The 27,582-nt window shown below is 47.6% G+C and overlaps 2 protein-coding genes across 4 annotated transcripts; one reads left to right on the forward strand and one right to left on the reverse strand.

Moving 5' to 3' along the window:
* Positions 1-1,176: 1,176 nt before the first annotated feature.
* Positions 1,177-18,237, reverse strand: LOC128405044 (ZW10 interactor-like). 2 transcript variants are annotated; one of them, XM_053371220.1, is made up of 10 exons: positions 18,155-18,237; positions 11,324-11,423; positions 11,095-11,206; positions 10,105-10,271; positions 6,850-6,906; positions 6,595-6,746; positions 5,373-5,544; positions 5,155-5,294; positions 2,563-2,722; positions 1,177-1,592 (listed from the first exon to the last, which is right to left on the reverse strand). In XM_053371220.1, the coding sequence occupies exons 1-10, from the start codon at positions 18,220-18,222 to the stop codon at positions 1,512-1,514; spliced, it is 1,209 nt and encodes a 402-aa protein (XP_053227195.1). In that variant the 5' UTR covers positions 18,223-18,237; the 3' UTR covers positions 1,177-1,511. The 2 variants fall into 2 exon arrangements, with proteins under 2 accessions (XP_053227195.1, XP_053227196.1); XM_053371221.1 differs by lacking the exon at positions 18,155-18,237 and adding an exon at positions 13,179-13,284.
* On the forward strand, positions 16,154-26,550 carry WDR13 (WD repeat domain 13). Of its 2 annotated transcripts, none has more exons than XM_053371211.1 (10): positions 16,154-16,264; positions 19,140-19,226; positions 20,193-20,433; positions 21,314-21,423; positions 21,679-21,809; positions 22,377-22,684; positions 23,100-23,280; positions 23,369-23,510; positions 23,705-23,823; positions 24,052-26,550. In XM_053371211.1, exons 1-10 carry the CDS (start codon positions 16,185-16,187, stop codon positions 24,234-24,236), a joined length of 1,584 nt encoding a protein of 527 aa, XP_053227186.1. In that variant the 5' UTR covers positions 16,154-16,184; the 3' UTR covers positions 24,237-26,550. The 2 variants fall into 2 exon arrangements, with proteins under 2 accessions (XP_053227186.1, XP_053227187.1); XM_053371212.1 differs by lacking the exon at positions 16,154-16,264 and adding an exon at positions 17,605-17,769.
* Positions 26,551-27,582: the final 1,032 nt, after the last annotated feature.

The following is a 27,582-nucleotide window of genomic DNA, read 5'->3' on the forward strand; positions in this document are numbered from 1 at the left end:
CCCGAGGCACCACCGTATAGGGAGGGAGGGAGAGATTGGTCTAAGACAGGGGTCAGCAAACTTACCACACCTTGGGCCGGTGTCTCCAGCGCAGATCGCGCGGAGGGTCGGGGAGAGCGTGCCCATACGCTATTTCTGGCACACTTCTGGGTTGGAGGAGCACCAGAAATAGCTTGTCTGCATGTGCATGGGCCTCCTCCGACCCGGATGTGCACTGAAAATAATTGTGCATGCGCACAAGTGGGCAGCAGCGCAGTACCGCTAAGAGCGGGCGGCGGCAGTCGCCGTGGGCCGGATAAACGAGTCCCTTGGGCCTTATCCGGCCTGCAGGCCTTAGTTTGGGGACCCCTGGTCTAAGAGTTCTACCCTTGCTTGTAGAACTCTAAAAAGGAAGTAGTAGCCATTAGGCTGGTACCCAATGCTCCACTTCAAATTCAGCATTCATGGTGGGAGGGTAGAAACCTTCTGTGTGACTCAGATACAATTTCTTGGGGGGGGGGGAAGACCACCTGGAGTGTATACACTGGCCTAGAATCAAAAGCAAGCAGGGGGGAAAGTAATCCTGGGTGAAGGGGGGGTCTGAAAGATCACCCTCTAGAGTTGCATCTGTCGCTCCAGGTAAGGCTCTCTCTTTGCAAGAAGTGTGGTGAAACAGCAGCACCAAGTGGCAAGATGCAGAACTCCGCCGACCAACAGGTGCCTGCTTTAAGCACATAGGAAGTTGCCAAATGCTGGGTCCGAGCATCGGTCCAACTGGCTTAGTACTGTCCACACTGACTGGGAGCTGCTCTCCAGGATTTCAGACACGATTCTCTTCCAGCCCAACCTAGAGATGCCCAGAACAGGATGCAAAGCAGCTGCTCTGCTCTTCTGTACACATTGAGTTCTCATCACCAAATTAATAGTATTTTTGGTCCACGTAATGAAATGCATGGCTACATATTTTTCCCCCTACCTCTAATGTTCGGAGTTCTGCTTTTTTCTGTTTCAATTTACTTTATTACCTTCAGTCCGTTTGTGTTCTTGTTCTAATTCAGTTATATCTCCAATAGTGAATCCTTCCTTCTGCTTCTTTCCTTTTTAAAATGATTATTTGCACTGATTCTTGTATGACAGCCTTCCAAGTCTCTCGTAATAAGGCTTCCAAGTACTGTGATGAATCATTATGTATATAGAATTCCTCGATTTTTAATTTGATGCAGGGTTTTATTGAACAGAAAACAGCAAAGTTTCAGAATGTTTAGAAGTAAAGTCAGACACAAACACACGTAAGGATGAGAGGGGGCTTGAAATGTACAAGAGGAAGATCCACTCAAGACAAAGAAATCAAAACTGACCAGGGGTTGAGGGGGAAGGAACTGAAATGGGCCAGCACAAGAAAGGAGAATGCAGCTGTCCCTGGTTAAGTCTCTTCTCCTTCCCCAGGATAGAGGCAAGGAGAGCAGCTCCTTAGCAAGGTTCTAGTCCCAAACCTTTCTTCACCCTGCATGGGCAGAGGGAGCAGCAGCTGCTCAGGCAAGGAAAGGAGCGTTGAAGTCTACGGCACTGAGATATTCCAGCCAGTCCCGCAGCGAAGGTCTCTCCTGAGGGGGCTGCCAGAAAGAAAGAAGATTAGTGCATCATGGCCAGGGCTCAGAAGAAGAAGAGTTTGGTTTTGATATCCCGCCTTTCACTCCCCTTAAGGAGTCTCAAAGCAGCTAACATTCTCCTTTCCCTTCCTCCCCCACAACAAACACTCTGTGAGGTGAGTGGGGCTGAGAGGCTTCAGAGAAGTGTGACTGGCCCAAGGTCACCCAGCAGCTGCGTGTGGAGGAGCAAAGACGCGAACCCGGTTCACCAGATTACGCGTCCACCGCTCTTAACCACTACACCACACAGCCTCAGGAAACCACAAGGAGCTCCTAGGAAATGGATACCCAGGAATCTGAGCATCTCGTCTAACTGGTGCAAGGCAGGCTACTAAGAGTTTGATGCCACTGCTTAAAACAAAGAGAAGGGCACTGCCCCTCAGATATCTTCCATAAAAACATCTCATGCCTCTGTGACCACACCGCAGTGTCCTTTTGAGTCACTTTTAACATGAGGGTTACGGCCAGAAAACAGAGAAGGAAGCAAGCAAAAGCCTATAGATGAGGGACCTTTAGCCTTTCACCCAGAAAGAGGCCCCTCTCCCCCCAAAAAACATGATTCCCCTAGGAATCCCCATTCCTTTGGGACATCAGCAGCCATTTTACAAATCCCACCCTCATTTCTATTTGCATGCCTAACAGCCTAGAGAGCAAGTGCAGCTATGCTTAATTGGGCTGGAAGCAAAGGGTCAAGAATGAGCATGGGCAGATGCACTGACCCCTCTTTACAGCTGCACTTCCATGCGCACCCCCAATGTTTGGTGCCCATTTTTCTACCCCAAATAGATCTCTAGCCAGAAGGCAGGAGAACAGAGAAAAGTGGGACAGTTGGACACGAGAGGATCAAAGATTTTAACAGCCTCCTCTCCTCAGAGTCTTAACTCTTGCTGTTTCGTTTACCCCCATTCAAGATCACCACCCACCCAGCGCTAACCTTATAGGAAGTTGCGTCAACTGTGCCATGCTGCACCTTCACTGAGCAGAGGGAGATGCCACCGCTGGCTGGGTATCCTGGCTCCACATAGAGGTTACAAGTGGAGCTGGGCTTCAGGTAACTCAGAATCCTTTTCTCTTGCTGCCAATCAATAGCAAAACTGCAGGGGGAAGAGCAGAGGGAGGGTTAAGGCATCAGCAATGGCTGGCATGGAGACAGTCAGTGGGGACAGAAATACAACCTCCCTCCAAAATGGGAGGGCATTCCCTTGAACGTAGCAATCCCCACTACACATAGAGGCCAGGCAGTTCTCCAAGAACAGGGCAGGCCAATGCCTAAGTGACGGCTAGCAAGCACAAGAGAGCCAGGTCTCATTGATGCCAGGGGTCGGCCCCAGCCCCAAGGCTGCCAGCTGCCAATCCCTACTAAGAGCCCACTGGCAGATACCTTGGCATGTCTCTTTTCTGTACAGTGCCTAAACAAGTATGAAAAGGGATTAAAAGGGAACAGAATCTTCTAGGTTCACAGATGTTTTGGGGGGTGGAGGGCATCTCACAGCCTTCCTTCCAATCTTTTCCAGCCTTGCTTTCATCCAAATGGCTTGAAACACACTCTCAGTGCTCCAAGTGTTTTCAGTTGTCTTTAGAACCAGCCAGAGGAGTAGTGAAAAGGTGAGAGTGTGGCTTGGTTAAGAAGACCACCTGAGTTTCTGACGAAGATAAGATCCCAGTTGGGGTCTGAAAACACATCAAAACAGATATCTCTAAACAGCTGCATCAGTGCAGGCGGACTAATGCTCGTGTACTGGAAGAAGCAAAGATCACCAGTGTCGAAGCAATGACTCTTCAACATCAACTTTGTTGGACTGGTTATGTTGTGCGGGTGCCTGATTATCGTCTTCCAAAGCAACTATAGTCATACCTCATGTTACAGCTGTTTCAGGTTGCGTTTTTCAGGTTGTGGACCGCCGAAACCCAGAAGTACTGTAATGGGTTACTTCTGGGTTTCAGCGGTCGCACATGCGCCAAATCTCTAAATCACGCTTTGCACATGTGCAGAAGCGTTGAATCGCAATCCGTGCATGCGTGGGCTGCAAATGCTGCGGGTTGTGAACGTGCATCCCGCACGGATCACGCTCGCAACCCAAGCGTCCACTGTACTCTATTCCAAACTTAAAAATGGAAAGCATAATGCTGGTGGTCAATAAAAGAGGTTTAAAGCCTCTCTCAAGGCAAATCTTTAAAAATGTAGTACGGTGGTACCTCGGTTACAGACGCTTCGGGTTACAAACTCCGCTAACCAGGAAGTGGTTGCTCCAGGTTAAGAACTTTGCCCCAGGATAAGAATGGAAATCACGCACCAATGGCGCAGTGGCAACAGGAGGCCCCATTAGCGAAAGGACGTCTCAGGTTACGAACCGTTTCAGGTTAAGAACAGACCTCTGGAACGAATTAAGTTCTTAACCCGAGGTACCACTGTATAAACACCGACAACTGGGAAACACTGGCCTGCGAATGCTCCAGTTGGAGAACAGCCTTTACCAAAGGTGTCATAGCCTGTTGAAGATGCTTGAACTCAGGACGAAAGGGAAATGTTTAGAAAACCCTCACCATGATCAACTCCCTCCCAGAAACCTATGTCCCCACTGTGGAAGGACGTGTGGATCCAGAATTGGCCTCCACAGTCACTTACGGACTCACTGTTAAAACTGTGTTTATGGAAGACAATCTTACTCGGCTACAAGTGATTGCCAAAGAAAGAAGAAGCTATCAAGTGATCAGAGGAGTGTCGATTTCACATCACTGTGAAGGGACGTATTCACAAAAAGCTGGAAGCTGGCCAAGAAACAGAGCAATGTGCACTTTAGTCTTAACAATGCCAACCTTTCGCTCTGCAGCGCTCATGCTGTTAACTCCCCTCCTGGAAAAGGTTAAGCCAGTCCCTCTCTCTCTCAAGCTTCAGGCAGGCAATTAAAACCTTCCTATTTTGCCTTTCCTTTCGTTTGCATGCACACGAAAGCTCATACCAATAACAAACTTAGTTAGTCTCTAAGGTGCTACTGGAAGGAATTTTTTTATCACTATTCCTAGTTCTCATCTTAATAGTTCTTCCTCATAAATTCAGAAACTCGGTCCTAGTATTGACAGCTCTTTGGTTATGCTTTTGAATTCAACACGCAAAATTGATTTGAGTGACGTGAGCTGCTTTTCTTGTGTTTTATGTATGTATTATCTATATTTTTTATAAACTGCTTTGCATTTGATTTTTGACAAAAGATGAGGGCATAAATTTCTAAATAAATTCAATTTGAGCAGATAAACTAGCAGGCTTGCCAAGGCAGTTTCGGAGCCCCTGTGATCCAACCCCACTTCACCTGGTCTACTTCATTTGGCAACGGGTCTCTGCTCCGCTCCCCTACATGCTCCAAACTGGAGACGCCAGGAAATAAATCAAAGCAAGGTCTCTAGTGCTGAGCTACACCAGCCCCTGCAACTTCCTCTCTGTGTAAAGACAGAAAAATTTCAACTCAACCGTGAACTCCAGAGGCCCAAAACGACTCTACAAAAGCTATACAAGAGCAAGGAAGCTCACCAGCTGTGCAGCAACTCAATCTCAGCCAGAAGTTGTGCTTGCTGGAAGTAGCTATTCTGCAACTCCAGGACAATGGCTCTGATGTTGCCGCAAGTGCCTTCGGGAAGCACCAAAGAGGGAGGGAAGAAAGGGCTGTCGCTCTGCACGGGAGAAGGAGATCCAGTCATCGGTCTGAAAACTCTGATCCAGGCCAGAACCCGATTCTTGCTCTCACTCACCTGCAGCATGACACTGCCATCATCCCTCCAGTGCAAGCGCAGCTTCAGGGCGTGGGGAGTGGCAGCCCCCAGCTGGGCCGGGGAGATCAGCTCAAACTCCAGGTCACTCTTTGACTCAGAAAGTAGCCTGACCCCTTGCAAGGTCTCCAGAAGGGACCGGAAGTCAGAGATCCTGCGGACAATGAACAAGTCCAGGCGGGGCAACAAAGAGGAGGAAATCTGGAGGCATATCTCCAACAAAACTCATGGTGGAGCAGTCAGGGTGGTGGCTGGAGTACTGAAGGGCTGGATTCCTCCCACCCTAACCTTTTAAAGGCAGCCTTAAGACTGAAGATTTTAACCCATGCTATAAAATAAGGCAATGAGTACTCCAGACAGACAAAATCTGAACTCTGCACCAGGTAACCTGCAGTCTCTTGTGGATTATAGAAATTACCGTATTTTTCGCTCTATAAGACACACTTTTCCCCTCCTAAAAAGTAAGGGGAAATGTGTGTGCGTCTTATGGAGTGAATGCAGGCGGGAGGCTCTGCTCAGCACTCCCTTTAAAGAGCAACGTGGAGCGTGTGTGCGGCTCTTGGAGGCTTTTCCCTGAGGAGGAAGAAGGGCTGCCCTGTGCACGCTCTGTGCACTCTTTAAAGGGAGCGCGGCTCTTGGGGGAGCCTTCCTCCCCCTGCCCAGAAGAGGCTGCGCGCGGCTAAGGCAGAAGCCAGGACAGCAAGCGGGATCGCTGCGCAGCGATCCCGCTTGCTGTCCTGGCTTATGGCTATCCCAGAAGCCAGATCCCTCTTGCTGTTCTGGCTTCTGGGATTCAGAGTATTTTTTTTCTTGTTTTCCTCCTCCAAAAACTAGGTGCGTCTTATGGTCTGGTGCGTCTTATAGAACAAAAAATATGGTGGCGTGATTCCCTTATTATGCATAGTTTGATTCAACCACCATTAGTTACAGGGAGCTGCACACATCTACAAAGGACACCGCAGAATTTCTCAGCCACCCCTCTGGCTGCCCAGCTGAAAAGAGGCAAGGCCCACACACTTGTAAGCATGCATCTTTCCTCGCATGAGCAGAACCTTAACTTTCAACGACGGGGTAGCTGTGCATATCCTGCCCCAACTGCAGATATGGAATCAGGGGGTGGCCATTGGTCCCTATTCCAAATCCCAGGTGCATTCTTGGGCACATTTCAGATTCCATTCCCCGCAGCCGGAACCAGCGCCCTCACCTCTGGACCTCTTCCTGCCAAGCGCAGGCCTGGCGCTCTTCTTCCTCCAGCTCCCTCCGCAGCTGCTGCAGCTCCTCGCGCTGCGCCTGCAGACTGCTTTGCAGCTCCACCATGCGCTCCTCCAGCCGCCGCCGCTGTTCACACAAGGCGTCCTGCCGGGGTAGAGGCAACCAGGATCAAGCCAAGGGACTCAACCAGCTGCTATCCCCACTCCGGACCAGCTCAGATCTAGTTCACTTGCCCTGTTAGCCCCACCTGCTCCTTCTGCAGCCGCTTCTGGGCGCTCCTCGCCTTCTCCTCCATCTCCAGTTTCTGCAAGGGAAACACAAAATAAGTAAGTGCAGGATTCCCAAATGGCTGGGTCACAACCTACGCCTTATCAATATACACTGTTGGCTGGGCTTACAAACAAGCGTTACCCCTGATGGGACATAACAAAGGGAAGGTGTACTCCATCCCACCCCCCATGATAATACTTTGGCTACTAAGGGGCTTCTTGAATTTGAACCCAATGAACACAGCATGTGGTTAAACTACAGAATTTGCTACCGGGTACAGTGGTGCCTCTGGTTGTGAACGGGATCCGTTCCGGAGCCCCGTTCGCAACCTGGGCAGAATGCAACCCGCGTCTGCAGGTCTCGATTCACCGCTTCTGTGCATGCGCATGGCGTCATTTGGAGCGTCTGCGCATGCAGAAGTAACCCATTTCGTTACTTCCGGGTCACCGCGAGACGTATCCTGAAAAGATTTAACCCGAAGCGTCTTTAACCCGAGGTATGACTGTATTGTCAACTTGTATGGCTTTAAAGGAGGACCAGACAAACTCATGGAGGATAAAGGCTATCAATGGGGACTAGCCATGAAGACCACGTTATTTAATTTTTCAGGTTGCAAGAAAGGAAATCCAAACTAAACATCAGGAAGAATGTTCTGACAGTAAGAGTTGTTCGACAGCGGAACCTCAGGAGGTTGTGGACTCTCCTTCCTTGGAGGTTTTTAAGGAGAGACTGGATGGCCATCTATCAGGGATGCTTTAGTTGAGATTCCTGCATTGCTGGGGGTTGGACTAGAGCAAGGGTAGGCAACCTAAGGCCCATGGGCCACAAGCGGCCCATGGGGGTCGTTTAACTGACTCACGAGCCACCCCTGAACCAAGCAGCCTCCTCAGCGAGTCCCCGTGCACTGCACTGCAGTGTGGCGTGGGGACTCGCTTCTGCAGCACCAGATATCGCATCTGCACAGACGCCGGAAATCACGGGCGTGCACAATGCGGCCCATGAAAGGATCTCTGCTGGAGTGAACCGGCCCAGGCGAGGTAAACCTTGCTGACCCCTGGACTAGAGGACCCATGTGGTCCCGTCCAACTCTTCAATTCTATGATTTAATGTTACTTTAGAAAATTTCTATCTTGCCCCTCCTCCTCCCCAAAGGCACAAAACATCAAAAATTTGAAATGATTGTGTGTGTATAACATTTCGTAACGTTAAAAAAAATCTAAAAGCTTTTCATAACATTTTGAGCACCTAAAAACATTTAAGCACAGTCACAGTTCAGTGTTGCCACGGCCAGTATCTTTCAGCTAATAGGTCCTGCAAATAGCTCCCTTGCACCTTCCAAAGGTCATTTAGACTGCGGACACACCAAACAAAGCATGTGGCTTCCAAAAGAAATCCTGGGAACTGTAGTTGATTCCTCGCAGGGCTACAATTTCTAGCACCGTCAGCAAACTACAGCTCCTAGTTTTTTGAGAGGAGTAATATGCTTTAAATGTAAGGTGCTTACACAGCCTTATTCCTTAGCAAAGATGTGGAACGGTACCTGGTGGAGAGGTTAAAACCTTTGTCTTTTGGCTGATAATGCGGGGGGGGGGGCGGTTCTCTTTTATTTTTCATTATTTAGTGTAAAAGATCAAAGCGAAGTAAAGCCAACCATTCCAAAACACAGCATCAGTTCCAGAGACATTCTGGGCACACATTTCAAAAGCAGGCAGCAGCAGAACTGCTAAGATCATTGCCAGCTGCCCCCTTTGCTTCTATGTTTTATCCACTAACCTCGCCACCTTGTAAGAGAAATCCGGTGCCCTTTTAAATGTGTTGTGTTAGTATTACACGCCTCCGATGCTGCAGGTGAGATTGGTGTAAATCACATCCCTGTCTGAGAAGAGTGTGGGAACGGAAGACAGTCTTATCTCTTCCGCTGTATGTACTATTTGTACTGTACTTTTGCTTTTACTTGTGACTTGTTCGTCTCTCGGAGCTGGAGAGAAAAGACGCCATGAATCCTTTGTCTGTGCATAGTGTGTAAATAAATATGTAGATTAGCTCTACAATGTCTTCTTGCTGTGTTATGCTAGAAGATTAGTGTGCATATATCATTTGATACATGTCGCTGAAGCGCACTGGAGAAGAAGGGAAAAACCTTTTCCAGAGCTGCGCATACTGGAGGACGCTCGGAGTTTGGAGGCTGCAGGGGCACCCCAGGGCGTTTTCCAACAGTGGGAGGGGTGATTATTGTGGGGGTTTTTTGGTTCTCATTTATATTATGCACTTTGGGGGGGGGGTAATATTGTAATTTTATGTTCTGAACCACCCTGAGATCTATAGATGAAGGGTGGTATACAAATTTAATAATACGAATACAGTGGTACCCCGCAAGACGAACGCCTCGGAAGACGTGAAACTCGCTAGACGAAGGAGTTTTTCGTTTTCTTAGCCGCTTCGCAAGACGCATTTCCCTATGGGCTTGCTTTGCAAAACGAAGCTTGCCCCGCAAGCTCCGGGGATAGCAGGGAAGCGCAGCGCGTCTTCCCTGCTGTCCCCGGACCTCTTTTGAAGCAAGGGGCGGCAACGGGGAGAAGCAATCTTCTCCCCGCCGCCCCTTGCTTCAAAAGAGGGGACAGAGGGGAAGGCGCGCGCGCCTTCCCCTCTCTCCCTGGAGATTGCGGGGCAGGCAACGGGGAGAAGCAATCTTCTCCCCGCCGCCCCTTGCTTTAAACAGGTCCGGGGACAGAGGGGAAGGCGCGCGGCGCTTCCCCTCTGTCCCCGGACGGTCTCCATAGGAACGCATTGATTGATTTTCAATGCATTCCTATGGGAAACCGTGCTTCGCAAGACGAAAAACTCGCAAGAAGAAAAAACTTGCGGAACGAATTAATTTCGTCTTGCGAGGCACCACTGTACTAATAATTACTTTTTAAGCTTCCCTCCACCTGAATCTTTGTAAGGGTTTTTGCTTTCCCCTCCTTCAACCTCCAAAATTCTGCTGGGCGAGATGTCTAGGCCACCCTGGCTTTAGCATCTTGTCTAGGGGCAGCTTGCTTTAATCCAAGGGCAGGAAATCTCTGGGTCTCTAGGTCTGGTTGCTCTAGAGCTCCCACCATTCCTGAGCCATGGGAGCTGACATCTGGAAACATCTCAAGAGCCACAGGTTCACCACTCTTGCTATAATCAGAAAGCAGGGGGACAACTCCATCCCAGGCTCCCCATCAACACCCCCTAATCAGCAAAGCACCTTGTCTTGGTAGCGTTGCAGAGCTTCTTCCAAGAGCTGAGCTCGGTTCCGTGCCTGCTCCAGCTTGAGCAGCAGTTGTGGCACACCCTTCTGGATGCTCTCCACTTGTTGTTGGTACTCAGCTTTGAGCTTCTTCCACTCCTGCTTCGCTTCGGCTACCTCCTGTCCTGCAAGAGAAGGGTGTGGCAGTGGGGAGGCCAAGATCAGCCTTGGAGACAGAAGAGGCGGTACAGTCGTTTCACCGAGTTTCTCAAAGTACCAGAAGTAGAAGCAGGAGTTTCCAACCCACACTATGACCAGCCACAATAAAAAAATAAACTCTCCATGGAACAAGGCTGATGTTCATTAAACCAGCTTGCCCAATACACCTACCAGTCACCGGCTGAAGAAATGTAGCTCCACAGAGCGCATTTCAGCACTGCTCAGCTTGGACTCTTGGACTGAAAGCACAGAATGTGTTCTGGGGAGTTTTAAAAAGTCATTTCCTGCTTTGCATTTATTTTTATTTTGTGGGAAATAAATGCAAGGCAGTTAAAAAAATATATAGATAAAGATTTAAAAAATTAAATTAATAAATTTAAATTAATAAATGAAATAATAAAAATAAAAACCCCATTTGTTAATCCAGGGGTGGCCAACGTGGCATGCTCTGGATGCTTTGGACTACAACTCCCATCAGCACCTGCCAACATGGACTGGTGATGATGGGAGTTGTAATCCAGCAACATCTGGAGGGTCACAGGTAAGTTGCCCCCCTATTTTGGCCCTGGAAACAGTTTAAGGTTGTATATGGCAAGGAGGAAAGCAGTAGTGCAACGCTATGGCACAATTCCATGGGAGTTGATCCAAAAACAGGTTTAACTACACTAAGCAATCCACAATGCAGGGCAATTTTTCAATATATGCAAACTAGAGATATTTTGATTCACACTACACCCTCAATAGTTTGGACACATAGAAAACCGTGACTTGTGCAGGACGCATACTCACGAACGGAAGATTTGGAGGCGTTCTCAACGCAAAGTCCAGAATCAAGGAAATCCAGACAGAACTTCAACACTTGCAGCTGCATCAACATAAACTTGTGGGCGTGCCTGGTGCTCTGGAAAAGACGCACCAAAAGCAGGGTTCAAGTCAGCACCCTGGGAGCTCTCCGCCCGTTGAGCCAGCCAGGACTAAAGCCAGCATCCCCTCCAAGGGAAAAAGGGCTACTACTCACCACGGCATGCTCAGCCAAAACCTGAGGGGGTAGGTCAGCCTCGACCCCATATTGGGCTTGGCTCTCAAAGGCGAGTGCATCCTTCACCCGAGCAAGGAGCCTAAGGAGAACATGAAGAAACCACAACATCAAGAAACTAAAAGAGCCCTTTCAAAACTTTGTATGTCCCAGGAAGCATTTCAGCTGCCACAGCGACCCTCCATACTGGTGAAAGATTCAAGGTCATATTCTTACCTAGTCCAGGGTGGGCAAATGTGGGCCCTGCAGATGTTGTTGGATTACAAACTCCCATCGTTCCTGACCACTGGCTACACTGAGGCTAATGGGAGTTGTAGTTCAACATCTGGAGGTCACAAGATGTCCACGCCAAGGGCATACATCCAGTTCAGCTGGGATACTTGCCAGGCTAACCAGGGTTCAGAGTTGCTCTATGCAAACAGGGAGCAACACCTTGAACGCCACCTAACACCAATGTGGTATAATGGTTAAAGTGTTGGACTAGGATATGGGAGACAAGGATTCAAATCCCCACAATCATGAAACTTGACCCACCTCAAAGGGTTGTTATGGGGACTAAAGGGGGTGGAGAACCACATACACAGAACTGAGATCCTTGCAGAAAAAATGTGTGATAAAAATGCAATTAAATAAATAAATATAGCTGTTCAGGTGGTCAGAAATGACGGGAAAGTTGTTCTATACAGGGAAACCTGTCTGTTTCACTGCCTCACTGAGAAACCAGTTAAGCCTATGCTGCTGTTTAATATGTTCTTGATTAACGATTTTGTACTGGTTTTTAAATGGTGTTTTATGTTTTACTTGTTATACGTATTGTTATAAGCTCTTTTATGAGATGGAGGCATATACTTTTATAAGCAAACAACCCCCTGATGAACTTTCAAGGAACTTGGGTCTGTGGAAAATTCATAGAATCGTAGCATCAGAAGTTGCAGGTCAACTACTCCAGCCCCCTGAAATTACAATGTTTTCAAGCAAATGCAGCAGTAGAAACTAGGGAAATGCAGAATAATGTTTTTAGCAGGTACTGCCAAACTAAAGGATTGAGTTCAAGCGCATAAAATGGGTATTATGTGGCACCTCCCGCAGTGCCAGTAGCCCCAATTCAGAGCGGTTGAGTGGGCACAGGGAGGGTCAGTCGACCTCGCATGCAAGCTGGTCCAAAGATATGTACATGTACATATGTATATGTATATATATATGTATGTGTGTGTGTATATATATATATATATATATATATATATATATATACACACACACACACACACACACACACACACACACATAAATGACAACCATTCTTCATTCAATGCCCAACGAAATAGTTAAGTGCAAAGGGGGGGAAGTACTGCAGCTCTCCCAAACGAGTCTGCTTGATGTATAAATGATGGTTTTAGGCGACCTCGTAGGTAAACCGGTCCCAAGCTGTTAACCTTCTTGAGATTATATGGATTTTTAAAATTTAGTGCGTTAACGAGACAGAGAAGCAAAGTCCTGTCGCTCCCAGAAGCCCTTTAACCACTGGAACCCAAATACATCCGTCGCCCGGTGAACTAGCACAAGAGTATTTCCCCCATATTGTTTTAATGCCTTTATTTACACTGCTTGGTTGTTCCAAATATAAAAAAGCCCCTAAGCTGTTCACAAAAAGGCAAGACATATAAAACCTGGAAAAGTTTGCCATATATATATATATATATATGTTACGCGTGCAATAAACTAAAACAAGATTAAAATACCCTAAGATTTATACCAGCTGAAGAGAAACCAGAGCACGTATATATTTTTTAAAAAATCCCTATTTCTTGGGAATAAGCGGCAAATAAACAGCACTCACTCCGCAGCCTCCGAGGCCGCCATAGCCGCTCAAAGTCGCTGCGCTCCTCGCGCCTTTTCATTTGAGTCCACATCGCCCCACTTCCGCCCGCCAAGCGCACCAATCGATGCTCGGAGACCAAGCAATGCCCCGCCCAGTGGCTTGGATCCCGCAGCGCCATTGGACAGAAGCCGCGCGGAGGAGGGAAGATGGGCGGCGACCGAAATGAACGTTCGCCTCCATTTTGAGAAAGGCGTCTGGCAGGGCGGCCGGACTGGGGATTGTGGGGAGGAGGGAAGCGGAGCTGGAGGGGCCGGGGCGCCACAACAACAACAACAACAACAACAACAGCAGACGCTCAATGCCTCAAAGAGACATATTGGCCGTTTCCGAGGCTGGGGAAGGGGTCCATCTCAAAAGAATGAGATTAAATAGAAAATGGGCATAATGTCTCAACAAATGAAACCGATTTGTTGTTGTTTTTTAAAGTGTTAGGTGGAAAAAAATACGAGAGACATTGCACATACCTTTGTAAATCAAGAAGATCTTTAATAAAAATAAATTTAAATAAAAAAATAGAAAATGGGCAGCCCCCACTTCCTCGTCTGCATTTGAACACGTTGCTGAAGTTGGTTCCCAGTTGCTTATTTGCTCGAGATTTCGAAAGTACTGTACGCAGTTCCCTCAACATGAAAAGCAAAGTTTATATGGCCCTCAGCCCCAGAAATAAAGCTTGGGTTAACTCATGCTATATGTATCTGCGTGGTCATGGGGCTCCCCTCCTCAAGCACAGCAATAAGTTTATTCAGTCCGAAGTAGACTGCTTGTAAAATGTTCCTAAATGCGTGATGACCCCCATAAACATCATAAATGGGTAATGGGGAGGGGATCCCCATCTCAAAAACTGTTTTGGGCCAGGGTGAATAATGGCCAAGCAGATGGCAGACCATCCTCTGCGATGTGGTGTATCCTGCTTTCCCACGGGTGAATGGAATGGTCGAGGGCATCCATGAACACCATAAATAGCCAAAATATTTAGAAATAATTGGGGTTTCCCCCTCCCCAACCCCCCACCAATATGTACTTCTGGCCAGAACAAATAATACACTCAAGGAAATGGACAGTGCCCTCTACAAGATGTCGATGCATTCTGCCTGATCCAGAGCTTCATTTGGGTGCATGTCACAATTAAGGACATAAAAAAAATTGGTAATGTGTGTGTCTACTCCATCCCTCCATCCATTCCTTTTATTTGCATGCTGTTTTCTCACACCCCAAAAATCATGCTCAAAGCAGCTTACAACAAAGAAAACAATAATGCATTTTAGACAAACACTACAAAAACAATTTCATGATAACATATCAAAAAAATATGAACTACAATAACGTACAAAAAAATGACATTTCAGTGTTATAAATATAACAAGATTACTTAAACAACATGCAGTGTCCAATAGCAAAAATAACAAGAGAGCTTCACAGTTTCACCTTAGTCCTAGAAACACCCTACTTTCCCTGGTTTTGCTCACAGTCCCTTCCCCGGATGTCGATGACAGCAGGATACCACCCACAGTGAGCATGCCCAATATGCCCACTACTCCATTGCCCCGCACCTCTCCAGCAACAGCTTCCTATAAGGCTTCCAAAAGTATGATCTGGGCCACCATGAATCATGCACCTCCTCTCCTCCTCCTCCTCCTCCTTCTTCTTCTTTCAACTTATACACCGCCCTATATCTGGAGGTCTCACAAGAGATGATGGTGTGATATTGAATGATATGGAATACCACTTCTCCCAGAGGGTCCTCCTGGCGCAGGGCACCATCAAGGAACATCTAAGCACACCAGCTTTAGTGAAGTGTTTATTTGTTTTTTTAACTTAAAAGTAACTTTGGGAGATGTTTTGGTGTCATTAATTGGAAAGAAATTAGATAGCAATACTGACAGGCATTTGTACAGTATGAGCCTAGGCATGTTTATTCAAAAGTAAGTTTCACAGAGTTGAATAAGGCCTGTTCCCAGGTGAATGTGCATTGTATTGTCGCATTATCATAGCTGTCAACTTTTCCATTTTCTTGCAAGGAATCCTATTCGGAATAAGGGAATTTCCCTTTAAAAAAGGGAAACGCTGACAGCTATGCGTATTATGTATATTTTTAAGTTACTCTGGATGGTATAGTCACAATGAAGCTGTAGCATGAAACTGAAGAATTTGGCAGATTTTTCCTTCTGTGCCTCATACCCAGAATTCCTCATTAAGAGCTTAGGATAAAATCCAGGGTTGTGGTCCATTTGTGCATATGCATAATTGTGAGACATTTGTCTTTCAGCTTTTTTATGAATGAGCCTCGTTCTTTCCTGCATTTTATTCTGGTCCTACGAACTTCTGGTTTATATTCAACTTACAGCTCCCATGGATCTTTAGTCAGAAAGAAGTTCCACAGAGCTTAGGGAGTCTTACTTCCGTGTAAGATTGCGTGGGGATGCTGCCTTTTAAGACTGCCACTTTTTCTTCTAACTTCTCCCGTAGTTAAGCTTTTTATTCCCACTTTTCTCCATGTTAGGAAAATTATCTTGCTTTACTTCTGTGAGTCCGGCTAGAGTTAAAACACCTCCTGTTCTTGCCTTACTTCCCTAGTAAATAAATTATGTTTGGGGCTATAAATACATTGTAAACTTAGCTGTAGCTTTGTATTAAGGCTGCAGTTCTTGTAAGCGCTTAGTGGAGCATCTCACTGGAAGCAGCGGGGCTGTACTTGTGAGAAAATGAACATAAAGCTCAGGCTGTAATTGTAAAATCTCATAGCCCACTCTAGGTGGCCTATAGATGCCTCTCTGAGGCTCCTAGGCTTATACGGTACCAGGCTCTCCAGGAATTTGAACTACTTTTTTTTACTTACGCACACACACAGAGAGAGAGATAGGACTGGCCTTCCTTATCACCAGTTCCTTTCCCAAGCAGCCCCACCCTCTCTACAAAGGCCCAGATTGCAGTCTAGCAGGTGCATCTGGCTTCCCCGGGAAAGCCATGGAGTGGAATCCGGAGAGGAGGAAAAGAAGCTCCGTGAGTGGCAGCAGCTGGGGCAACTCGAGCTGGATGAGATTCCAGTAAGTTTCCTTGCTTTGTTTTCCCTTGAGCTTCCTGCTGTGGCCTCTGGCTGGGTGGCTTGCAAAACTTTGTACAGACATTTTACAGGAAATGCTTGCTGGCATACAACTCCTGCTTGAACTCTCCCTGCTTCTTTCCTTGATTTTTAACTAGTCCATCCTTTTTCGCTCTCCTTGCTCTGGATCGCTTTGGTACCGTAAACAAGAGATTCTGCAAGGGCGCTGAGCTCTTCGTTCAGTAGAATGGCACAAGAGCAGTTTGTAAAATGACGGGCGCAGAGGCAGGCAGGGTTAACAGGCGCAACTTGCTATACAAGGGTTTGGCATCGCCCAAATTCCTTCCACCCTGTTTTCTTGAATTGGAGACTGGTATTTCTCGGTTGCCTTTGCACCTCCCTCCCTCTGGTCTCTTCCTCCCCACTCCTTAGCCGTAATGAAGACTGCAAGCCCGTCTAGGCACGAACCTCTTAGGGTGAGATGCAAGGGTACTTTGCAGCCTAGCAGTGCTATATAGTTAATATTATTATGCAACTTATTGTACTATGTTTTTATACGTGTTGTAAGCTGCCCAGATGGGCGGGGTATATTATTATTATTATTATTATTATTATTATTATTATTATTGTTACTATTATTATTAACTATATTGGAGCCTGGAGTTTAAGGGTTAATAAAGCGAGTTCTCAGACCTCCAACTACCCCATCTCCGTTCAGTTCTACGAGTCACTTTTGCGCAACGCAGTTTCAGCGAAAGCTTCCCCGAGTATATGCAAAACAACAAAATGCCCCCCCTCCAAACACATATTGGGACTTTGTGATGACTACGGGCAGGGATGCCAACTTGAATACAACATTGGGGATGGGGCAAGGTGAGCCCCGCCCCACATAATCGATCACACGCACACTATCCGAAATGGCAATGCCCATCCACTTGGGGGCGTCTGTCTCCCTCAAATATTTTAATGGCGGTGGGGGGAGGGACCCGGGTCCCTAGGAGTTGGCTCCTATGACAGCGGAAGTGGCTTCGACGTCGAGACTGGATTAAGCCCCTTTTGATGCAAGGAGCAAAGGCGGGGGGAGCAGCGGAGAAAGGAGAAGCGGCGCGGGGGAGAGGAGGAGTTCTTTCGTTGTTGTTTTACAAACGCTACCCGCCCCCGCCCCCGCCCCGCCTCATCCCCGATGGGGAGATTGCACTCTGCACGTGCTCTGGAGCGCGCGCACCGCAGCAGCTGAGCAGCGAGGCCGGCGAGCAACCTCTGGGCGGCTGACGGCGGCCTGCCACTCGCGTCCCCTAAGCGGCGCCCGGCCACCTCCGCCTCGGAAGGGCCGGGCGCCGCCGGGCCCGCATGCGCCGCCGCCGCGCCTTGTGGGCTGGAGCCGCCGGTGCTCCTCCTCCTCCTCCTCCTCCCGCCTTCCTTGTCGTCTCCGCCTTTTTCTTCCGCTGCTCTTGCTGCTGCCGCTGCCGGCCATCGCCGCGGCTGAGGACCCGGGAGCCACTGCTGCAGGTACCGTCCGCGTCCCCAGCGCCCCTTCCACCCGCGGGACCCCGACCCGACCCTCCGGCCGGCTGCCCTCGCAGGATGAGGCCCCCCTCCCTCTCCCCGGGTCCGGTTGCCGTGGAAACGAGCCCGCCCCTTGCAAGGTTGGCCTCGCCTGCCTCTCCCGGCGAGGTGGTCGCCATGGAGACCCCGTGGTCTCCCTGCCTTCGGGGCATCCCGCGGACACAGGCCCTTTCTCAGCGCATCCACATCCCTCCCTCCCTTGCCTTCCTTCATCCCCCCGTCCTCTTCTCATCACCATAGTAACCAGCCCATGCCATCACCCCCGAAATGTCTCTCCCCACCCCCCACGTAATAGGGAATTAATTTTCCTCCCATCAAAAATGCTTACGGGATTATTCCGCTCCTCCAGAAAATCAGGCTGTCATTGCTTCTCGTTCCCGTGATATCATACCGCATCGTGAGCCCGTTCTTCCCTTTTTCGTCACCCTCCCTCCCCCCAAATCAGAAATTTGGTCCCTTTTGAGGAAAGAGCCAGCAAAAATTGTCCACTGCAAAGTCCAGTTGTCGCAGATGATGCTGGTGCATATCCCCCTCTGACCTTCCTCTTTTCGGGGGAGTGTGTAGGGGGGTATTAGAGACCAGATGGCACCGTGCAAAAGGCTGGATTTGGCTTAGGGTTCACTCTTATCTATCTCGTATGGATGCTCTAATGCAGGCACGGCCAATTTTTTAAGTTATGGGGACTGGGCCCCTTTTGCAAAGCCGCTGTAGGGGAGGGACGCTCCTCCCTGGGAAGAACTGCCAAGAATTATTAAGGTACTAATGTGTGGAGGGGGCAGATGAGAGTCATGCTGCAGGTCTCCTGACTGGACGGTTTGCAATCCCTGCTCTAGTACCTTTTGCAATCCTGTGGCCCATATGCATTCCCTGTATTAGCGCTGTCTGTTATGTGGAGGGAACATTAATGTCAAATCCAAACCTTTCTTCCCTCCCAGTAAAACAAGTCAGCAGACTACACAGTGGCTCCCGTATGTGGGACGCACAATTCATGCTCTCCCTTATGCTGCAGGAAACAAAATACTACCACCACACCCATTGGTGACCAAGCCCCATCGTCTGCCTCAATTGGCTCTTCCTTAGCATGTCAGAAGCACTGTCACAGAGCTGTTTTTTTCCTGTGGGAGTGGAGTGTGCCTTCCCTTTCAGTTGCCTATGGCCAGTTTCACAGCTAAGGCTTCTTTTGTCATAGCCATCTGTGCGCCTCTTGGCCTGGAAGTTGCATGCTAATGGATGGGCCATCACGTTGCGCAAGCCTTTAATCCCTCTCTGCGCCCATCTCTGAAGCTGATTTCTCTGTGACCTCTCAATTGCAGACGCCCACTTACAAGCTCCCCTGAGCGGCCAGTGGCAGTGTGGGGCATGGCAGCAGTGTGGCAGCAAGTGTTGGCTGTAGACGCACGGTAAGTGTAAAGGAGTAGGGCCCGCAGGGGTCTTGGGCAGTGCTTTGTGCTGTTGGGGTCTACGTGTGCTGGCAGAAGTAGTGTCCTTCTGCATATCAATTGCTGGGAATCACAAATGAGGAGAGTGCTACTGCTCTCAGGTCCTGCTAGTGGGCTTCCCACAGCCATCTGGTTTGCCATTGTAAGAAAAGGATGCTGGGCCTTTGGTCTGATCCTGCAGGGCTCCCCATGTTATTATGGGAAGAGCAAGTCCAGAGAAGGAGCTAAATCAGTCTTGTCTAATTGTTCAGGGAGATGGGTGTCTTGTGTGAGAATTCTAGATCCATGTTTGGTGGGAACATCAAATATGCTTTCACAATTACCCTTGGTAGTTTCTCCAGGTGAGTCAATCATTTTTGATGCCGTACTTTCAATTAGTGCAGGAATTACCATATTGGTCTGAATATAGGCTGCATTCCGCTCTTCCCCAAACCAGGCCTGTATAAAATCATGCTCTTACAGGGGTGCTTTTTAGGGGTGCTTCCTATATTGGGGGAGGCTTGTATCCAGACCAATATGATCAAACCTCCACTAAAGACATGTCCTGAGAAAGGGTCAGTGTCTTGTATCTTTGGACAACTAAGTTTTAGAAGCAAAATACCAACATTTTAGAGGTAGATGGTGGATGGGTGGATTCCTCAAATCTGACTTCCTACTAAAGGGATTTTATTTCCAGTTGCTGAATGTTTTTCATTTGGTGGCCTCAAATATATTGTATAATGCCATTATAGTGTTATGAGCTGGAGTACTGACCACAGTGTGGCAATGCAAGATACTGTGCTGCAGGGGAATCTTGAAGGAGATTCTCTCCGTTCAGTTGGTGCTAACCCCAGCACAATGCTAAAGAGCAAAAGAGCGCAGGGTGAACTGAATTAGAATGCGGCAGGCTCAGGCTTCCAGCAGCTGATGCACCAACCCCTATTTCAGGTACAACGCATACCGCACCCCAACCTTCCCGCAATTCCGCACACAGTACATCCGCCGGCGCAGCCAGCTGCTGCGGGACAACGCCAAGGCCGGCTACGACCCCTCGCTCCGCAAGCAGTACCTGCGGCTGCGCAGCCAGCTCCTGGCCCAGCGCTACGGCCCCCTCTCAGAGCAGAGCAGCTTCCGTGCCTACAGCAACAGCATTGTCCGAAGCAGTCGTACCACACTTGACCGCATGGAGGTAACCAAGGGCAGCTGGGGGGACGACGAGAGTAACACCAGCCCTGTGCATTTGGCCCGGGACATCATGTATTTAAATGAAGCCTATTCCATTGGTGGGAAGAGGGCCGTAGGTGTTTTGCCGAGGTCAGCACTTGCTCAGAGGAGAGAATGATTCCTTGCCAACACAGGAGCATTTGAGCTCCCACTCCGTGCAGCACAGTATTCTTGTCCAGTAGGATCAGGGCTGTGTGTAATCTGTCCCCCAGGGAAGCCAAAGCTAAACTATGCATGTGCCATGGGCATATCCGGGGGGGGGGCAGGGAAGGGCAGCTCCCCCCTCCAGATCAAGTAAAACAATAGAAATACTTAACAAACTGACCAACCACATTGGTTTTGCTCCCCCTAACAAAATTCTTGGCTACGCCCATGGCATGTGCAATAGACAGAATAAGTTTATTTGCATAGAGCCGCTCACATAATTCCAATCCCAATATTCAAATTTTCAGAAAATTTGGCAGATTTGGGAAAACAGACAAGAAAAATGGGAATGTAGAGAGCAGAACAAGGTAAGGGCACAGTTAAATAGGTATTCCTCCCTCTGCAAAGGTTCCAGAGCCTTCATTAAGAGCCTCAAGACACATTTTAGTCATCAGGATTAGAAAATAGACAAACAAAACAGAGGGAACAGAAGCACAGGTTAGAAATCTGAGTCTTTTATAAAGGCACTCTGCAACTTAAGTGCTGGCTGCCATTTCCTTATCTTCTCATTGCTTCCTCTCTGGAATCCCTGACCTTGCAGATACGCCTGTCTCTGCTTCCTTCAGTAATGCACCCAGCATAGCATGTCATCTAGCTCCTTGTTATCTTCCAATGTAACTATTTTATGCATTGTGCCATAGGATTTTGATGACGACCCAAGGGCACTGGGTGCCCGAGGCCACCGCCGCTCTGTCAGCCGAGGGTCCTACCAGCTGCAGGCGCAAATGAACCGAGCTGTCCACGATGAGAGGTATAAGGCCGACAGATCTAATCTGGGGCGAAAAGCGGGCATGGCATTCATCTGCTCATTTGGTGTATGCCAATTCTTTGACTTCCAAGTTTTTGTCAGAACCCTGGATGCTGTTCTGACTCCAGTACAGGTGAAGCAGCCAGGACAAAAGCTCTCTGCTCCCATACTGGTCTCCCCACCCCACCCCCCATTCCATTGGAAACAAAATTCGAGGTGTGTGCTTATTTCATAACAATGCCTTGTGTCTTCCTTTAGACCCCCTGGCAGTGTGGTCCCCACTTCGGTGGCAGAGGCCAGCCGTGCAATGGCTGGGGATACCACCCTAAGTGAGAACTACGCCTTTGCTGGCATGTACCATATATTTGACCAGCATGTGGATGAGGCTGGTGAGTAGAGCAGTAGCTAAGGTTTCATGGGGTAACTACTAACTGTCTCCATGTTGTCTTTTGATGTCACATTGGTAATATGAACCAGGGTGACAATGAAGATTGTGTTTTGGAGAGAACTATATAGAAGTGACACACCACACACCCCTGCAAAAAAACAAAACAGACGACTCCAGGACAAGTCGTGAGATTATTATTCCTGCCTTCTTGAGGTGGAAGCAAGCAAGGGAAAGTGGAGGGTTGGAAAAGCCTTTACAGGCTGGTGTTGCTTCTTTTGCTGATAAGCATGCTTAAGTGCAGCTGTTAACTATTAAGTAGCCTAACACAAAGCCTCCCTTCCCCCACAGCCTTCCTCAAATGCTCCTTAGAGAGCTCTGTAATTGTGTTGATGCAAGAAGGGAATCATGTTCTGAGTGGTATCTGGCAGAGAGATATTTGTAGCTGGAGTGCATGGAAATAATTAAGAATCCCTTAAAACTGTCAGCCTCTTAGAAAGTGGGTGCTGGTGCTGCACTGGCCTTTGCTGTCAACATCCAGCTAACAACCATTTCCCCTTTTCTTCCCCAGTGCCCAAGGTTCAGTTTGCCAACGATGACAAACACCTATTAGCCTGCTGTTCTCTGGATGGTACCATTTCTGTGTGCCAGCTAGTGCCAACTCCCCCTGTGGTGCTGCGGGTGCTGAAGGGACATAGCCGTGGGGTGTCAGACTTTGCCTGGTCCCTCTCCAACGACATCATTGTTTCTACTTCACTTGACGCCACTATGCGCATATGGGCTACAGAGGATGGCAAGTGCATCCGGGAAATTCCAGATCCAGATGCCTCTGAGCTGCTCTGCTGCACTTTCCAGCCCATGAACAATAATCTCACAGTGGTGAGTGAAGGCCTAGGATATAGTGCCCCTGCCCACTTCCGCCTGAGCTAATAAACAAAGCACTGGGCCTTTCCCCTACAAGGAACATGTGCTTGCATACAGTTGAGGTTTCTTCCTTTCTCCCCCCCCCCCCAAATGATGTAGGTACGGAATAAGTGAGCTGAATCAAAATAAATGGGGACTGGAATCAGTACTGCTAGGGGTGAAGCAAAGGCAGTCTGGTCACAAGTCAAAGGGACTTGGCACAGATAAAAACATAAACTTTCTCCTCTAGGTGTTTCAGGTCCATAATTAACCAAATGGTGGTGAGGGGAGAGTCTCTTGGGGGGTAAGAGGAAAGAAAGAGTATGTGCCTGTTACTCATTCTTCTGCTCTGTAGAATAGTATGAAACTGACATCTTTATTTGTCCATAAGGTGGGGAATGGAAAGCACAACCTCCATGTGGTGAACATCTCGACAGGGAAAAAAGTGAAGGGTGGCTCAAGCAAGCTAACTGGCCGAGTGCTGTCTCTCTCCTTTGATTCCCCTGGCCGTATCCTCTGGGCAGGAGATGACAAAGGCAGCATATTTTCTTTCCTCTTTGATATGGCAACAGGTGAGTGGAGTGGGATGGGGAGCATAGTAAGGACAAGGATTAGCACAGATTGGCTTCAAGCCCTCTGCTTCCTTCTTCCCCCCTGCAGGAAAACTGACCAAGGCAAAACGGCTGGTAGTTAATGAGGGCAGTTCTATCACCAGTATCTCAGCCCGCTCTTGGATCAGCAGAGAAGCACGGGACCCCTCCCTCCTCATCAATGCATGTATTAACAAGCTGCTGCTATATAGGTGAGGGGCTTTCCATGGCATTGCCATGCTAGAAGACAGACACTTGCTCTACTCATATGTGCAGAGTGCCAATGAGCCCCATATTAGAGGATAGAATATGTGATACATGTTTGTGTAATGCATGTGCAGAGAAGCAGTTTGCTATGATTAAGCTATTTATCCATTGTCTGCTCTTGGCTACTTTTTCCTGACAGGGTAGTGGACAACGAAGGGACACTCCAGCTTAAGAGAAGTTTCCAGATACAGCAGAGCTCGCATCCTGTCCGCAGCATCTTCTGCCCCCTCATGTCCTTCCGCCAGGGAGCTTGCATTGGTATGATGCCCATGAGAGTTCACTCTCATTGTAAAGGGGATGCTGGACAAGACATTCTCACTTGGAATTTCTTGCAGGTTGCCACTTCCTTGCCTGCAACTCTGCTCCTGCATGCAGCTAATCTGTATGACACATAATTATTGCAGAGCCTAGTCCCCTCACCCCACAAAAAACAAACAAACAGGGAAGCTTTTGTCCCCTCTAATTACTTCTCTTTGTGCATTTCAGTGACCGGCAGTGAGGATATGTGTGTCTACTTCTTTGACGTGGAGCGAGCTACCAAGGCTATAGTCAACAAACTACAAGGTCATAGTGCTGCTGTGCTGGATGTCAGCTTTAACTGTGATGAGAGCCTGTTGGCGTCCAGTGATGCCAAAGGCATGGTTATTGTCTGGAAAAGAGAACAGAAGTAGCATTTCTCCCCTGATGAGTGGAAAGAAGTACACTCACTCAACATTGTTGAAGGAGACAGCCTGGGTGAAAGTCAGGAACCCTAAACACCATCTGTCCTCCTCTTGCTGGTAGTTTTATTTATATCTTCTGCAGCTGTGAAAGTACTGAGAACATCTTTACAGTGAACCAGCATCCATTTCTTCCCAGGTTTTCAATTAGTGGGATTTTGTATAGCAGACAAAGGATGCAGGTTATCCTGTGAGAAGTTTGGCTTACTTCTGTTGTGGTTTATGTGTTAGATGTCCAGGTTGCTGTTGGCTGTAATCAACAGGACACAATGTATGCCAAAAGGGAAGGTGGTAAACAATGCTGCAGAGCCTCTCTGCCAACTGGCAGCATAGGATTTGGGACTACATGGGTTCTTTGGCTTACGAGCATGAAATTTAGTGGTCCTAGCTCCCATTTAGTAGTAGCTTTCTCCTTGCTGCTGCATAACTACTTTGCTGTTGCAATGGTCCATTCCTTCCTGGAAATACCAAGGACATCAAACTCCAGAAAGCTGCATCTTCTCTTTGCCTCCTTCAAGTGCCAGACTGAGCCATCAACTTGGAAGGATCAGCCTGCTTTATTAGTGTGCCTGTTGGATATGTGAACTTCTGCAGCTACAACTTTGTGGACAGATTCCCCTCCAACATGAAAAATCTTGCAGCTCATGTCTACATTGGGCTCTTAGTTCTGGCATGTGTTTCAGGAGCAGCTACCAGTGATGAAATGTCTTCCGATTACCGGGAAGAGGAAACTGCAGGTGCTGAATAGATTTGCTTGCACACCAACACAGCTTGCTTGAAATATTACTAGGAATGTGTTTGGAATATCAAGAAACTCAATCTGGAACATTCCTGACAACTGTATTCAAAAGCAGGTGGTGGAGTAGAGTCTGCTAAATTGAACTTTGCAGCTACTTAATGCAGTTGCTTTTTGCCACTTATCTTCCACAGCATGTGTGGCATTGTAACAGGGAAGGGGGTTAGTTGTATTGAAACTCTTCTGTATTGTGGCTGTGATAGTTGCTTTTTCCTCAAATTTGTTCTTTCTGCGGACTAGGAGAAAAGATTTCTAAATTCACTTTTACTTGAAAAAAGTAAGTGGTAGGATTTTCAGGCAGGTACGTGGAAGGTAAGAGCTGATGGGATGGTGCTTCAAATTTCCTCATAGGTACCACATCAGTCACCTTATGAAGAACATGAGTTCAGCTAAGGGGACCCTGTACATGGGGTGGCAAGCCAGCCACATCTTTGCATCAAACAGATTGCACAGCCTATTGTTGCAGGGTTGAGAGAATCGTGGCACTCAGAACTGGACACAGCATTCCAGGCATGATTTGACTAAGACAGTATAGAGCAGTAGTATAACTTCCCTTGATCTGAACACTATACTTCTGTTGATGCAGCCTAGAATAGCATTCATTTTTTGACCTGCCAAATGCCTTTGGAAAACCCACAAGCAAGACATGAGAAGAATAGCCTTGTTGCTAAAGATCAATAGTAGATTCAGAGGCATACTTCCTCCGATCTTGAGGAAATAGTGCCTTCAAAACTAGTAGCCCAATAGTCTTGTCCTCTATGAATCTGGCAAATCCCCTTTCCAAGACATTTAAGCTTGTGACCATCATTACATCTTGTGGTAGCAAACTTTTAAAGAAAAAGTGCTGTTTGAAGAACCTCCTTTTGTCATTCCAAAATATCCTGCCAAACAACTTTATTGAATGACTCTGGGTTCCAGTGTAATGAGGATGGAAAACTGTATTTCTACCCACTTTTTCCACACTACACAATTTTATAAGTTCCTGTCACACCCTCATTCTTGTTTTCCCACCCTAACTTAAAAGCCCCAAGCACCATAGCCTTTTCCTTATTATAAGAAGTATTCTAAACCTCAGTTTATTTAGTTCAGCCTTTCTGCATCCTCTCAAACTAAACAACCTTTTTGAGATGTGGCAACCAGCACTGTACACAGCACTCCAAGTGTAGTCACTACACTACATGTTTATAAAGGCATTGGAATCTCTTGGGCACATGAATAGCAATACAAAAAATATAACACACTGGCAACCTGGACAACAACGCAATAAACTAAACAATGGCCCAGTTTGGTCTCACTATGCTTTAGTGAGAAGGAGCAAGCTTTGCTCCTCCCCTGGCCTTGCTGTTTTCAGACTACCCAGAGCTCACCATTTGTCTTCCCCAAAGAAACTACCAGTGGCAAACCAATAACAAACGTCAGTTGTAACTCACGGTTCATTAGGAATAAATGAACAACACTATTAATCTTAAATATGTGCACAGACCTGTCTCCTTTGCCATGGGCCAATGATGGAGTGCTCTTTTCTTCTGGCAAGAATTGCATGGCACCTGAGCTTGGATGCTACTAGCATTCTCCTTTTTGAGAGAGGTGGAAGCGGACTGCTTTTCCACACTACATTGTAATAGTTTCACGACATGCAGAAATTCAGCTCATGGAAATGAAAATGATGGGGAAAAGATCACCTATTACATATTTGCCTGGCCTGCAACTATTAAAAACAGATAACCTCAGTCAGCAAAAAAGCATAGCATCATTACCAGGCATCATACTAAGCCGGTTCTTGAGTTTCTACACTGTGAAGGTCAAATACGTTGCAGTTCACTAAAATGAAAGCAAGATTGATGGCCCTAAAAGCCTTTTTCAGTTTTAAGCAATGAAGAATGAACAAGTGTGTGAATAGACTTCTGATATTTCTTATAGAGATTTACAAGGATGTAGGGCCAGGGACTCTTCCCCTGAAATGGACAGAGCAAAGCAGGATCAAGCTCCACCTTGCACACTGAATGAAAATGCAGAAACACTTAACTTCCTCTCCACACATGACATGCTAGTTTCTTTTTCATTTAACATGGCATCCAAACCTAGTATCCTTATTCTTCGTGAACTCTGTTTAGAGGGGCTGCCCCTAGAGATGTCCCATTTAATCATCTACAGAAGTAGGATAGAGAGGCCTGGTCCCTAGACTCGAGGTTCCCTACCACAGATTTATACAGCTGATTACTTGTGTGAATGACGGGTACATGGAAAATGGATGCTAAATAAAATTACCTGAAATTAGTAAAGCCTCAGTTCTGTATTCCAAACCTTAGTGTATACCCCCTTTTGTAGTTCTTTAGGGCTGATGCAGGTAGCACAAAACAAGTGAATGAGCTGAAGAACTGGAATGACTTTCTGGAATATGTTAGGCTAACACTGGTTTCTAGTTCCCACTTGCCCCACACACTGAAGTTCTCTGAGTTTTTGCTTCAAAGAAAGAAATACAAGATGATATGCCACAAGCAA

The sequence above is a fragment of the Podarcis raffonei genome, chromosome 17 (genome assembly GCF_027172205.1).
Source record: "Podarcis raffonei isolate rPodRaf1 chromosome 17, rPodRaf1.pri, whole genome shotgun sequence".
NCBI lineage: Eukaryota > Metazoa > Chordata > Lepidosauria > Squamata > Lacertidae > Podarcis > Podarcis raffonei.

What these genes read in the sequence shown, in the direction of transcription:
- WDR13 (XM_053371211.1), top strand. Translation starts at nt 16,185, where the DNA reads ATGGAGTGGAATCCGGAGAGGAGGAAAAGAAGCTCCGTGAGTGGCAGC. An exon ending in GTGTTGGCTGTAGACGCACG is followed by an intron (nt 19,227 to 20,192) that starts GTAAGTGTAAAG and finishes CCCCTATTTCAG; the next exon opens with GTACAACGCATACCGCACCC. An exon ending in CGAGCTGTCCACGATGAGAG is followed by an intron (nt 21,424 to 21,678) that starts GTATAAGGCCGA and finishes GTCTTCCTTTAG; the next exon opens with ACCCCCTGGCAGTGTGGTCC.
- LOC128405044 (XM_053371220.1), bottom strand. Translation starts at nt 18,222, where the DNA reads ATGCGGTATGATATCACGGGAACGAGAAGCAATGACAGCCTGATTTTC. An exon ending in AGCGGCTGCAGAAGGAGCAG is followed by an intron (nt 6,747 to 6,849) that starts GTGGGGCTAACA and finishes CTACCCCGGCAG; the next exon opens with GACGCCTTGTGTGAACAGCG. An exon ending in TTGACGCAACTTCCTATAAG is followed by an intron (nt 1,593 to 2,562) that starts GTTAGCGCTGGG and finishes TCTTTCTGGCAG; the next exon opens with CCCCCTCAGGAGAGACCTTC.